The sequence below is a fragment of the Artemia franciscana genome, chromosome 5 (genome assembly GCF_032884065.1).
Source record: "Artemia franciscana chromosome 5, ASM3288406v1, whole genome shotgun sequence".
In the NCBI taxonomy this organism is placed as follows: domain Eukaryota; kingdom Metazoa; phylum Arthropoda; class Branchiopoda; order Anostraca; family Artemiidae; genus Artemia; species Artemia franciscana.
In genome coordinates, this window is record NC_088867.1 from 39,113,337 (window position 1) to 39,128,158 (window position 14,822).

The 14,822-nt window shown below is 34.2% G+C and overlaps 1 protein-coding gene across 2 annotated transcripts in view; it reads right to left on the reverse strand.

The window, feature by feature from the left end:
* Positions 1–1,700: 1,700 nt before the first annotated feature.
* LOC136027385 (26S proteasome regulatory subunit 8) overlaps positions 1,701–14,822 on the reverse strand; it is a 55,011-nt gene continuing 41,889 nt past the window's right edge. Inside the window, exons 4-7 of one of the 2 annotated variants that reach the window (XM_065704577.1) lie at positions 11,131–11,263; positions 8,180–8,333; positions 5,490–5,699; positions 1,701–1,909 (exon numbers count right to left, since the gene is read on the reverse strand). In XM_065704577.1, coding sequence (XP_065560649.1) covers positions 1,769–1,909; positions 5,490–5,699; positions 8,180–8,333; positions 11,131–11,263 — 638 coding nt within the window. In that variant the 3' untranslated portion in view covers positions 1,701–1,768. The remainder of the gene's footprint in view (positions 1,910–5,489; positions 5,700–8,179; positions 8,334–11,130; positions 11,264–14,822) is intronic. The other variant, XM_065704576.1, reaches the window with a different exon arrangement.

A 14,822-nucleotide genomic window follows, 5' to 3' on the forward strand; every position in this document is an offset into this window, starting at 1 on the left:
TCCTCCGTTGATAAAGGCTCCCGGACGTAGAATCGAAATTTGGGATTTTATTATTTAAAGTCCGTTGTTGTTCGTTTTCTTTTTTATTCCACTGCTTTCTTTAAATATTATATACGTAATTTTATTTATATTTTCATTTATTAAATTCTGGTAATGGAAAGGCAGTGTGGTCTAAGAAATTATTCGCGAATTCAATTTCACCATGACGTGGGCAGTGGCGTAATTTCGTTGATATTCTGGGGGGAGGGCAAAAGTTGGAGTAAATTTTTCCAAGTCAAGTGAAAATGACATTGAAAAATGAGCCACATATACTATAACCATATAGGCAAAGATATATTGAAGTAAAATGATGTGCTTCTGTGGATACTTAAATTATGTAGGCCTATCATAATTTTGACAAGAATTTTGAAGACGCTAAATTTCTACTGGGGGGAAACTGAGGTCTAGGGAGGCAGTTGCCCCCTGACCCATAGCAAATTACGCCTCTGGACATCAGATGCGACTTCCGACTGGTATGTCTGCTTGAAAGCGAAAGCCTCTTACTTTTCCTAGAAATAACGAAAAGATCTTCCAATCTAATACCAATATTCCCTGTTTCATTTTTTTAACTAGTGCAGATTCTTATTTATTTTAAACAGAATTTCGTCAGCCAGAAAGTTTCTCTAGTTCCAGTCCCAAACATCAGCAAACTGAGAGGTCGATTCGATCATAAACTAATGCTAAGTTCGGACATAAAAATTTCGATCCAATTCTTTAAGGATTTTGCCACTATATCCAACTTGAGATTTTTTCAAGATTTCCTACAAGGAAGATAGGAAAACCATAAAGGCTTTTAGAGCCTTTTGCTTTAAATAAAACCTTCCAAAATACCTTAACCACTTTCAAATTTAAAAATGACAGCCCCGTCCTTAAAGGATTTGTTAAAATCTACGCGTCTGAACTTGTTTTAAGTCAAAATCTGAAAATAATCTCATAAACAAAAAGGAAAATACACCACCATTTACGCGACCTGTAGAATTCGCCCTTCAACAAATTTCCATTCTGTAATTGCAACTGATGTAAATATTTTTAAGTTTTTAAAGAAGAAAAAATGATGGTATCACCTGAATGAACGTATACATTAGATAAAACAGCAACAATATGAACGAATCTACTTGACTTTGATCAGATTTCCTTGAGATATATAATTTTAAATCCTAATCTCCTATCTGCTTCCCAAGAACAACAACTAAAACGAGAATTCACGATATAGGCTATTTATGCGAGAATTTTCATGTTTCAACTTTTTGCGTCAAATCGTAGACTTTTAGTTATATTTATGGACAATTGTGCTTATTTCTTTAACATCTTCTACATATTACCCTAGTTACGTAGACGGTGGAATACAAAACATGCTATGAATTAGATGCATCAAGTGAGTAAATACCACAATTTTCCGATTTCAAATTCAAGGACAAATGAGATCTTTTCAACCAACTAAAAATGTCAACCAGATCTTTAGTTTTTTTTTGTAACAAAGCAACTCATACATTTCACTATGGACATTGCATAATGCATTTTTAAAGTGGCGTCTCTCATTTCTTTCTTATCATTTTCGACTATTATATGACATTGTAAATATCTAGAGGTACATGGAACATCCTTTAAAACCAAACATAACTATACTACGAACGGGCATAAAAATAAGCAAAAAGATAAAGTACAATAATAAGGATTTTACTAATAGAGAATGAAAAGGGAAGATACACAAAAATAAAAAAAAAATTAACTACTTCCAAAGCTTTCTGATAGACATATTTTTGTCCGAGTCCTTTTGCATGATTTTAGCAACAGCCATTTCAAAATCTTCTTGGGTGACATGTACACGTCTTTCTCTAAGAGCATACATTCCAGCTTCTGTGCAAACACCCTGAAATTATGTTTACTGTTAATTCACTAATTACTATGAATCGAAAAGTAACAATGCATAACACATATATATATATATATATATATATATATATATATATATATATATATATATATATATATATATATATATATATAAAATGTAGGGACGCAGAAAAAATCAAACATGTTGTTTCCGGACTTTTCTACAAACGCATTCTGTCAACATCAGAAGAAAATTCCACATGGTGAAAAAAAAAAAAAAAATGAAAATTACCGGATTTATATCATTCACCAGCCTGCTGGATGATCTTAAAATGTGAGTGGGGCAGAAGAGTGGACCAAGCCATCACTTTTCTAATACAAACATTTCTATACTACATCAGTTTTCTACTACAATTTTTCTATTCTATTACCATAAACCAATCATTGCACTTTCTTTTTTTTTGTTCCACTACACGATACCATTTGTTAGCACCTACAGCCGATTCAGGGAGAGAGCAGCAATTACCACCTCGGCTTGAACGAAGTTTACTTTTGTAAGGTTAGCGCTTACACTAACATGAATCTGTCTGCATAAAAAATATCAAGCAACACACCCCCATCCCTTCTCAAAAATCCTGGATTTTCCATTCGGCAAAATCGAAAGATTTTATGTATAAAATTTAATTCTGTTGATTATTTTAAGCAAGTTGAAACATTAAAAATCAGATTTAAAACTAGCTTTTCTTAAGCCAAGTTAGTTATATGCTGGTCTGCCAACACCTTGGTCTTACATAGTACACAGTAAATAATTTTTTCTATTTTTTTTGTAGGGCGTGATTGGAATTTTAGAATAGAAAACAATCCGATGCCACTGAATCTAATGGCTAAAAGGATCCCTCTTGCCAAAGCTTGAATGACAGTAAACCAGTAAATTAATTGAACCAGTGAATGGAACCAGTACACTACGTTCAAAATCATTTCTCTCGTCTTTTTTAGAAAATTTCTATTAAAAAAGTACAACCCTTGAAATGCTTATCTAAAAAAGAATATCAATAGTCCATTTTTTTGATTATTTTTATTCTTCTTGCAAGTGAGGTTATAAATATGCCAAACTGGCATAGGACATACTTTTTAAGGACCAGCACTCCCAAAAGTAATTTCCCCCCCAAAATAAAGTCACATATTACTTTAGAAACAAAGGAGGCAGTAAATTATTTAGAAACTATATAAGGTTTAATTACAGCCACGCCCTTTCCCCCATCAAGAACAACATTTCGGGTTTCACCACTCTTTCCTTTCACCACTCTTTCCAACTCCTGGATGCACCGATTTCTGATTTACTGCAAAGCAATGTACCAAAACAAACAAGTGGTCATGAACGGTGTCAAACATAATTGTAAAAGCTGTTTATACTGTAGCTGTAGGTTATCCCTGTAGCTATTAGAAGTCAAATTTGTTTAATTCAAGTAAGAAGGAAAGGAAGCAGTAAATGCCAGACACGGGGTTGCCGTCTCTAGTGATATATTAAATAAAAAAAAAAACAAGTTTTTTCAACTGAAAGTAAGGAGCAACATTAAAACTTAAAACGAACAGAAATTACTTCGTATATAAAAGGGGCTGCTTCCTCATCAACGCCCCGCTCTTTACGCTAAAGTTTGACCCTTTCTCTCAACTCTTCTTTTTAAGACAGTAAAAAACTTTAGCGTAAAGAGCGGGGCGTTGATGAGGAAGCAGCCCCTTTCATATACGAAGTAATTTCTGTTCGTTTTAAGTTTTAATGTTGCTCCTTACTTTCACTTGAAAAAACTTGTTTTTTTTTATTTAATTTCTGAACGTTTTTGAATCAATGCATGTTTTGATTTTGGCTCTTCGCAGAGGAATAATTCAAGCGAAATTTGCATATTTTTTTTTTGGCTACATGGCTTTCTCATAATTTTGATCGAATGATTTTGAGAAAAAAAAGTGCGGTGGAGGAAGCCTAGTTGCCCTCCAATTTTTTGGTTAATTAAAAATGCAACTAGAACTTTTAATTTTTTACGAATCTTTTTATTAGTAAAAGATATACCTAACTTATAAATTAGCTTACGTAAAGAATTTTTTATTCTCATGTTTTTATTACACATGAGAGTGTTCGCCCCCTCGTCAGTACCTCTCTCTTTACACTAAATCTTAAATTTTGTCCCAATTCATTAAGAATGACCCCTGAATCACAAAAGCCGTAGAATAAATAGTTGGGATTACTAAAAATATTTTATCGTAAAGAGCAAGGTATTAGGAGGAGGTGAGCCCCTCATATGGGTAATAATTTCTGTTCGTTTTAAGTTTTAATGCTGCTCCTTACTTCCAGCAAAAAAACTTTTTCATATTTATTTTTCATTGTCTTTTTTTTAAATAATGCTAGTAAATCCTGCGCTCCCTTCATGGAAATTTTCTTCCCCCATGACAAATTCCTCGATGGAAAGTTCCTCCAGTATATCCCCCTCTTCTCAACCCCTCCCCCAACCAAAAAATCCTCCTGAAAACGCCTGTACACTTCCTAATAATCATTACTATATGTAAGCACTGGTCAAAGTTTGTAACTTGTAGCCCCTCCCACGGGGACTGTAGAGGAGTAAGTCGTTTCCAAAGACATAGTTATAAGGTTTTTCGACTACGCTGAATAAAATGGCTATCTCAGAATTTTGATCCGTTGACTTTGGGAAAATAATTAGCGTGGGAGGGGGCCTTGGTGCCCTCCAATTTTTTTGGTCACTTAAAAAGGGCACTAGAATTTTTCATATCTGTTAGAATGAGCCCTCTCGCAACATTCTAGGACAACTGGGTCGATACGATCACCCCTGGAAAAAAAAAAAAAAAAAAAAAAAAAACAAACACGCATCCGTGATCTGCCTTCTGGCAAAAATACAAAATTCCACATTTTTGTAGATAGGAGCTTGAAACTTCTACAGCAGGGTTCTATGACTTTTAGGGGGTGTTTCCCCCTATCTTCTAAAATAACGCAAATTTTCTCAGGCTCTTAATTTTTGATGCGTAAGACTAAACTTGATGAAACTTATATATTTAAAATCAGCATTAAAATGCGATTCTTTCGATGTAGCTATTGGTATCAAAATTCCATTTTTTAGAGTTTTGGTATCTATTGAGCCGGGTCGCTCCTTACTACAGTTTCGTTACCATGAAGTGTTTGATGACTATTTCTAGTGATTTTTTTCCTCATCGGATGGCAGCCCTGGCAAGACATAATTACAAAATTCAGCATGCGACCATCTGCAGAATTTCTTGCTTTCAAGTGTGATTCATTGGATTTACAGCATGAAATTTGTGTCGTCCTAGGGAATGGAATGAATCCTCGGGTGCTTCAAGGTTTCATCATAGATGCAAAAAAGAAAATACTAACTCGCTCAGTAAACGCCAGCATTTAGTTATGAGAAGTAGTTGGAAAGTTGCCAAGAAATCAAAATGAAACTATGGGAAATGATTTAAAAATAAATAATAGAAATTATATAGAAAATCATGGAAATTTCAAGAGTTGGGGAGCGGTCGTGTCGATAGGCACAGGCACAAGTTTTAAATTAAAGGTTTAAGCTAAATTAAACAAATGCATTTTTTTAATTCACCTTTACTTCAGCACCCGAAGCACCTGGCATAGTTTCAGCAATTTTCCTCAAATTAATCCCTCGAGTTAAGTTCATTTTCCTGGAGTGAATCCTAAGGATGTCGAGACGAGCATCTTCGTTTGGAGGTGGGAACTCAATTTTGCGATCAATCCTTCCAGGTCTAAGCAAAGCAGGATCCAAAATATCAATACGATTGGTTGCCATAATCACCTATAAAAAAATAAACAATGGCGTTAACGATAAATTAAAGAAATTAGAGGAACCATAAAAATATCTATATAATATTTTTTTGAGGGGATGGAGAAAGAGGCGACAGGGACCCAAAGATCGCAGTTGCGCCGTATCTGGTGCTTGGTCCACTTTATTGGTGATCCCTCCTTTTCCCAAGTATTTTTTAATGCTGAATAGTCTTGAAAATTGGTCTAAATTCTAGCTTATTCCTATTATTTTTCGTTGGGTATATTATGTTTCTGTTCTCCTACAGTTTTAATTGGAGCTGGCAACCCTCCTCCCCTTGAAAAATTCCTCCACGCGCAAAATTGAGCAGCCACAGATAAAGTACAAAGTAGGTACCATAAAATGACGATCAGATGTCCTAAGGGGTAACAAAAGAACCAAATATCAAAAGCAGTTTTAGGACAGGGGCTTGTTGGCCTCCAATCAGTTTCGACTTATAAAAAAGGACCAGAACTGTCAAGTTCCGATCGAATGAGCATCCTGCAAAGTTTCTATGAACACGAAGGGGGAAAGCCCCCTTCACAAGGAATAAATTCTGCTAATTTGGGTCTAATGTTACTCTTTAATTTAATAATAACATCGTAGACCAGAAATATTCCCAGAAATCAAGAGGGATTAAATACCAATTTCTACCTTCCCCCGCCCCTTCCTTAGAACTAATGTTGTGTTTACCTGAAGACTCAACGAGTGAAGATGTTTCGGCACTAAAATGCACCCTTTAATGCATCTGCCTCTCCCCCAAACAGCAATTCAAACAGAGAACCCTACTGTGGAGGTTTCAAGCTTTTATCTAAAAATTTTCATTGATGTGTGATCACTTTCCAGGAATTATAAAGGACCAGGCATTAAGATCAGCTCTAGGACAGGAGGACTGGTTTGTTTTCCAATCACTTTCGATAAAAAAAAGGACTAGAACTCTCAATTTTCGACCACCGTTTCCATAAAACCTTATATCTTGAAAATGGGCAACTAGCAGTCTTTAAAGCCCTTGCCCCGGGGTCTGTCAAACACAGAAGCATGGTTATCTGACCTTTTGACTATTGCAAAGAAAATAGCTATCTCAAAATTTTTAAAGGATGTGTTTGGAGAAAAAAACGGCGTGGGCATGGCTTGTTGTCCTCCAATCACTTTTGACTCTTAAAAAAGAACTATTAATCTACAATCGAATAAGCTCCTCCAAAGCTAATACGACCACTCTTTCTATATGAATTGCCTCTGGAAAAAATAAACAAATAATAATACACTGGGCCCTTATAGCTCTTTACTACAGGCAAAGCTATAACATTGCCTCTGACTTGAAACTGTCGATCAGAACCTTCGACTTCCCTTCTAATCCACATCTGAAATCTTCCAGGGGGAATATGAAGTTGGATTAACCGCGGAGAGGGGGATTTTCTGAGGGAGGGTGGAGGGGGCAATTATATGGGGGGAAACGCTTAAACTCAGTTTTAATACATCAACGAAAAACCAAACTTGTGCTATTACTCCTTTTGAGAGTCAATCCAAAAATTAATTGGTGGTATAGTTCCGAAAACTTGTATTTACGGTGCCCTGTAGATTTCAATCAAATTTTTTATTTCTTTTCACCAAGATTAAACTAAAATAGTCTTTTTTGAATTCCAATTCACAAAAAAAATTTCGGCTGGTGATCTCATTGAAAAAACACAAAACAACAAAAATTACCCCCTCCTCTTGATTTTAAAATATGTTTTCAGTTTCATCCATTTGTCAAATTAAATTTTTAAAATTTGGCATACAATTTGGCAAAATGTTTAGATTAAGTGTACGAAGAAAATTATTTTAAATCAATAAAAAAGGATAATTTCCAATAGTAAAGCAATTTAGATCCTTCTATACGAAAAAAAAAAATAAGTAATGTAAAAAAATTAAGTATTGTAACTCGGCTCGGGGAACGGATAGACATGACACTAACGAATTCAATAAAATAAGTATTCTACCTTTTTGGTGCAGGTTACAGCTGAAAGCTTGTCGTAAAGAGGGAACATATATTAGGACATAAGAACATCAGTACACACTTTTCAGATGGAATTCCATCTGAATTGACCCCCATCAACCCGTAAGAAATTAAATGAAACACAACTTTTTTTTTAACTGAAATTCACTTAAAAAGGGCACTAGAACTTTTAATTCCCGTTAGATTGAGCCCTCTTGTAACATTCTAGGAACTTTGGGTCGATACGATCACCCCTGGGAAAAAGAAATAAAAAATACAAAAAACATAAATAACAAATAAACACAATTTAAGATCGGTCTCCTGGCAAAAAATACGAATATCCACATTTTTGTAGATATGAGCTTCAAGCTTCTACAGTGGGGTTCTCTGATATTCTGAATGCGATGATGTGATTTTCGTTAAGATTCTATAACTTTTAGGGATAATAAGTTTTTTGTAATTCCTCAAAAATTTCAAGGACATGAGAGAAAAGACTAACTTTAATGTTTTTTGTAGCTTCAAAACCATCAAGTTGATTGAGAAGTTCAAGCATAGTTCGCTGCACCTCAGAATCTCCACCACTGCTAGACTCAATGCGAGAAGAACCAATGGAGTCGATTTCGTCCATAAAAATAATTGATGGAGCATGTTCCCTAAAAGGAGAAAGAAAGTCATGTCTATTTCCACTCTTCTTATCTATAAAAAGATTACATTGAATAAAAATTACCTAAAAAAAAACAACAAAAAAACAAAAAATCAATGAAAAATAAAAATTACAAAAAAGCATTAGTAAAGATCACATTAAAAATTAAATACAAAAAATTACAAGGAGAAACATTAGCATCAGTACTCTATTTTTGTCTACAATAAAACTTCCAGGTATACTTATTTTCAAAAATCAAAGCGGCAGATATTTCGCAAAAATAGAAAAGTAAAAATATAAACCAAAAAAAGTAAAGCAAAAAAAAAAGTAAAAATAGAAAAAATAGAAAACCATAAACATATTATTTACGAGTTATTGTTACAACTCGCCTACTTTTTACAGGCTATGATAGCTTGTCAATCGCTTTTACTATCGACTACCGTCAATGATGGCATAATGAATATTTTAGCACAGGCATAATTTTCTTTCAGTTTTTCCATTGCTTCTTGAATTTTTCTTTTTTTGTGAATGTAAAATTTTTGCAGCAAACAAATAAAAAATAAAAGTGATACTTAATAGTAACCAGAATCGCATACAGATGCAAACCTTCAACAAGATTTCTAATTGGAAGAAAAGTCAGGTTCCCTTATAAAGAACCCAATAAAGAGAAAAATGGCCCATACTGAAAGTAATTTTAATGTCTCTGTTTAAAGCAGAAAAAACCGCGAATAGAACACATTTTTTCAATTTACTTTATTTCAGTAATATGTTTTTTTTCTATGAATGAATCTTGGTAATGCCACAGTGAGGTGCCATGTGCCGGCCAAATTACACATTTTTGGTCATTTTTAGATATACCAAAGCTAGGACACTGGGTAGTCCTGTTAAGATAGGTTATTCAACTATTAATTATTTCGAAAATAAGTTCAACACTAATCGAAAGCGAGTCCTGGACAACCCAATCCAAGGCACGAAACCTCTGAGATCTCTTCAATTTCTTTCTTTCATGAACTATTTAAATAACATTTGTTTGCAATAAAGAAATATAATATAAACATAAACCGCTTCCAAGTGGTTTCATTGTCCTTTACGTAGTTGATCCATTAAATTGATCTTTCAATATACATCCTATTCACCAAGATTTTCAACTAGATTTACAGCTGTAGGTGGTAAGCAATTTTTCTCATTATGCAGGGCTATGATATACAGTTTTTCGGTCCCTATTTTCGGCCACGGCGATCCCAATGATGTTTTTCGTTTCAACCTGACGCCATTTTTAGGAGTGCTATTTTTGAAGTTCCCTCAATTTTGTTTTATAAACAACATTTTACTATTAAGAATCATTTAGATAGTAGTTACCATTCCTGAATCAGCGAGATATAACTATTTTTTTTTGCCAGTTTTTATCTAATTTTTCCTTTACTAGGTTGCAGCTCCTACTGCAACGATGATTTACATAGTGAATTATAACCTACTTATTAGGATGACCTCATAAAGCGCGATTTCATATCACACTTCCAAAGTTTATGAGCATGAAAATGACACAAATAAAGGTTTTTTGGTAAAAGGCCAAACTCCTTTTTTTTGGTAAAAACCCAAACTCCCTTATCAGGTTCTATGACTAAAACAATCCGAACGTTGCACTTCTTATCATCTTCACGATATTTATCTCACGATTCTTATTATGTCTTCACGAAATGACACTAACAAATGTATTTTTTTTTCTGAAAAATTGCACTCTGCGTAAGTACTATCAAAACAACTTTATCAAAGTGAGCAGATGAAAGCTTCAGCTTCCAAATGAGTCTAAAATCAAATTTCAATGATATCCCAGTCGCCTGCTATCCTTAGTGGAAAAGAAAACAAATAATCAAGCCTTTTTATTGCATTTGAGAGCTAAATCAAATTAAAAGACGAGTTTCTTCAATTTATATGATAGAGTTCTGACAATGTCCAATATAGTTTTCGGACATGAAAACCTCAATGATATACTATTCATTTCGATCTGCCATAGATTTATAATGTCTTCCAGCTTTTGAGAGCCAAGTCCCCGTATGTTTAATTTGTTATTACTTTTTACTTTCAATTTAAATTACCATTTCCGAATCCGTGTCAACAGGCGATTTTTTAACATTTCGTCCCTCTTACGCCTAAACGTATCTGTATCGTATCTGTCATTTTCAAACTTCTGAAATAATTGCATCACCGTAATTGCCAAAAACTACTTTTTTGGGGTACAGTTCTTTAATTCTTTGAGGGAGTAGTTATTCCCAACAGCTTTGAGGGAGCAAGTGGCTTAGAAGAGGTTAAGGTTTCCGACCCGTACATCCCTCTCTTCCATGCGCAGAGACACGTTTGCAAATCATATTACAACACTAAGATTTTTTAAAATTTTATATTGATTAACAACAAAACTCAAATATATTGGGAACAGACAAGACAAAAAATCTAACAGCAAACCTTAAACATGTTGGACAGAATACAAAACATCAATAGCATAAACCACACACACACAAACATAATATAAACTAAAGCTTATTAGAAATATTGTATTAGCCTAGCCTATAAACGTTTTGGTACGTTAAAATGTGTAAATTTCATGAGAATTAATGTCAAACATTAGACAAAAAATGACAGGGGTTAAGGGTTTGTTCTTAGATAAAACTCGAACCTTCGAATGCTATCCAGTTCAAACAATTACATTTTTTAACGGAAAATTGAAAAAGAAAGAGGGGAAGAGAGGAAGCGTGTGTGTGTGTGGGGGGGGGGGGGGGTGGAGTGTGTGCGTGCGTGTGAGAGAAACTTACCTGGCCATGATGAAAAGCTCTCTAACCATCCTAGACCCCTCACCAATAAATTTCTGAACAAGCTCAGATCCAGAAACGCGAATAAACGTACATTCTGTATGATGAGCAACAGCTCGAGCCAACAAGGTTTTCCCTGTAAAATTTAGAAATATATATAGATAATCACAGATGTGAATATATGCCTCCGACAGATCAAAAGAAAAGATAATTTGTTGCAAAAAAATGTCAAAATGAATGGAAACCTGATTTTTTTAGAAGAATCGAGCCCCTTCTAGAACAAATTTCCTGGTTTGTCAACAAAAACGCAATGCGTTTTGTGGACCAGGGTTGCCAGATACAACATAAAAAGAAAAAGCTTTGATAAAATTAAGAACAGAGAATAATTTATTTTTTTGATTTTCGAAATGATAATCCTAATATCCATGTAAACAGTCGTCTCAATCTACCAAATTTTGCACTAGCCATTTAACTAACATAAAAATTACTTCCTTATCCAATTTGTATTAAGAAAAAAAATGTCCTTGATTTGGCACCAATAATTTTTTCTTTTTTTTTTTATGAGTAGAGCCTGTTTAGATTCCTTACAAATAAGAGCACAGCATTGCACAGCTGAATAAACCTCTGTGCAAGAATCAGAACCCAGACATCTTGAATTCTGCTATCTTTCTATAAAATAATGGAGTAGTCGCATAGCCTTTAGATATCTACGGTAAAATATCTTTCAAAAGCATACAGAGTTTTTACTGTATACTCATTTCTAGACCTTTAATATTGTACTGATTTTTGAGTAGATTTTGTGGAACTATAGCAGTTTGGAAACAGTCATGAGTTGGTGCACCCGTAATATGTGATGCAAGCACAGTAACAATGTCTTGATATACAGCAAGTTGATCATTAGATCTTTACTAAAACATCCTTTTGGTAGGTTTAAAAAGGTCTAATAAGCATATCCATCGAATTCCATGGGTAATAAAATTATTGTTTGCAAGATCCTTCCAATTCTTGCTTACTTTCTAACTATCATAAGTACAGTCCAATTCCTTCGTAAAAAACAAAACAAAAAAACAACAAAAACATACTCGTTCCACCAAGTTGCTCAAATCGAAAATTCGCTTTTATTTCACACGAGTCCCAAACTAGTCTGAAGTAGAACTCAAAATTGAGCCCAAAATTCTAAGAATTTATTTTACCAAATCACACACTTGCATTTAGGGGTCTTTCCACATTGGGTTTTGTATAATTTTACCTTAACAGATTTTTAAGGCAGATTTCACCTTAACATAAAAGAGGGTAAAGAAATTACACATAAGTCAATGCGATGACACAAAAAATGAAGCCTTGTCAAGTAACAGAAAAACAAAACAGTGTCACTTCTGACAACAAGAGATAAAAAATAACACTGTTTCCAATGTCAGAAGACAGACATTTTTCAATTGTCGATGTTGCTAAGAACGCTATTTGAGTAGTTTCCTCTTTTCGAGAACCGAGTCAGTTTGTGCGAAAAAGTCGAAGTAGCTTCCAAATACTCACACCTTCTAGAATTAGTGTATTTCCCAAAAGCACAAGAAAAAGAGTTAAAATATCCTACCTTAGCCGCCTCGAAAGTGTGACTTGTTTAGTAGCTTCTAAAACGTGAAAAAAACTCATATGTTTATGTTCTTTTCGTTTTTTTTTATAACGCCACAGGTAGTGACGCGAAAACATTTACCTTCAATGGAATTCAAAAACTAAGCATAAAAGTCTAAGAATTTATTTTACTCATTCAAACGCTTGTATCCTATTGGGTTCTTCAATGAATACCTACGGAGGAAAAAAAGATGCCTTCGATGCAGAATATCATGGCTGCAGCCACTTCTCTTGATTTTCAAACCAATGGATTTTCCTTCTGTAATTATCCCCATATATGGGTTTTAGACAAAGCAGCTGTAATGGTGTACTTTGTGTTTCGATCTGACATTATTTTTAAGAGTTATGGGCTATTGTATTTTTTACTATGGGACGTGGCCATCTCTGGCTAGGCTGCTAGCTATCGCTGCGACCCTGATAGCCTTTCATATTAAACTTTCGTGCAATAGCTTTAGCAAGACTGGCCACAGCTGCGTCTTTGCAAATCGACGCATAAGAGAGTTTAGTAGCTTCGTAATTCAGCTTTAGCGGGTGAAGACAGAGGCGGCTGTACTGTTTACTGGGTCGACTAATAGGCATACTCAATGCTAAACTGTATTATGTTTCCACTCTATGTAGGCCTACCTGAAGAGCTATCGATATTACATATAAGATGAAGCGGTTAGCTTCTGCACAATGAAAGAAGAAATTCGAAAAAAGAACACATAAGAAGATATTCGAAAAAAAGCAAATGAGGAGAGAAGACAAAATAAAATAAAATCTACAGTATTAAATGAGAATAAAAAGGAGATGATAGCTGAGGACTTAGGATGTGAGTCAAAACATAAAAAATGCTTGCGTTTAGCCAATAACAAATGTATACTTTTTTCCGAAGACAAATTAAAACTAAATTATGAAAGTTATTATTAAATGAAAGATGAAAGGTTAGAGAATATAAGAAACCAGCTACTAACCACTTTAACCGCTGCAATGTTATGCTTTTACATAGAACTGACATTTAATGTATTTATCTGGTATACTATAGAAGGATTGGACCTTCTCTAAAGCCTTCTTATCAGCTGAATCAAAAGCTTGCTCATAATCTATAATAAAAATTGAGGTCTAAAGGGGATTGATGACTAAGACACTTCTCAATTGTTAATCTCCTCTACTCTTCCTGAAACTACACTGTTCTTCTCTTAAAACCTTAACTCATCTAAATCTAAGACTATTATCATACTAAGTTATTCCTCACAGAATAAATCTTCCTTCACATCCAAAGCGTGACAAAACTTGTTCATTCTTTTCTATATCTTTTCCTATACCTTTGCCACGGTTTAAAGCATTCTCAAAAATGTTTAGCCTATATCACTTTAATTTTTTCCCCTGCCATCAATTGAGGCTCCGTTCCTATCTTTAACTGGATAAGCTCAAATTGACTATTCCCTCTCAATTTTTTGACATGCCAATACAATATTTTACTATTATACCATCTTCCAGATGTCCAGCAAGTCTAAGCATGATCTTTACTTCACAATTCTTTAGTCCATATTTTAATTCTTTCTCTACTTTTCCCACAGTCTTCTTACTCTCATATGATCCATCACTCAAATATTTCTTATTTCAAGATCCTCCTCTTTTCTGCTAAACAAGTAGTTTTCCCAAATATTCTCAGCTGCGTTACTAACTTTCCTCTCCAAGACACCATATGTTACTTCACAGAACTATTTTCCATTATTATTCCATCCATCCTCTACATTGTAAAATTTTTAACTCTCTCATTCAATACTGAGCTGTTCTTGGAAAGCATTTCTCAAATTCTCATCCTAGGGTCTGCCAGCGTCATTACTTCCCGGGAGGTAGTTGCCCTTCTTAAATTTCAACTTTACATTAACCCTAGACACTACTAGATAATACTTTTAACGTCAATAACAGAACTCCTATATATCCTTACATCTTGTGTTGAGCTTGCCATTCTTCTGTTTACAATAACATAATGCATAAGGTTATCTGTCCTACCGTCATGTAAGTACCATGTTAACTTATGGACCATTTTATAACCAAAAGTGCATTGATTATAACTAATT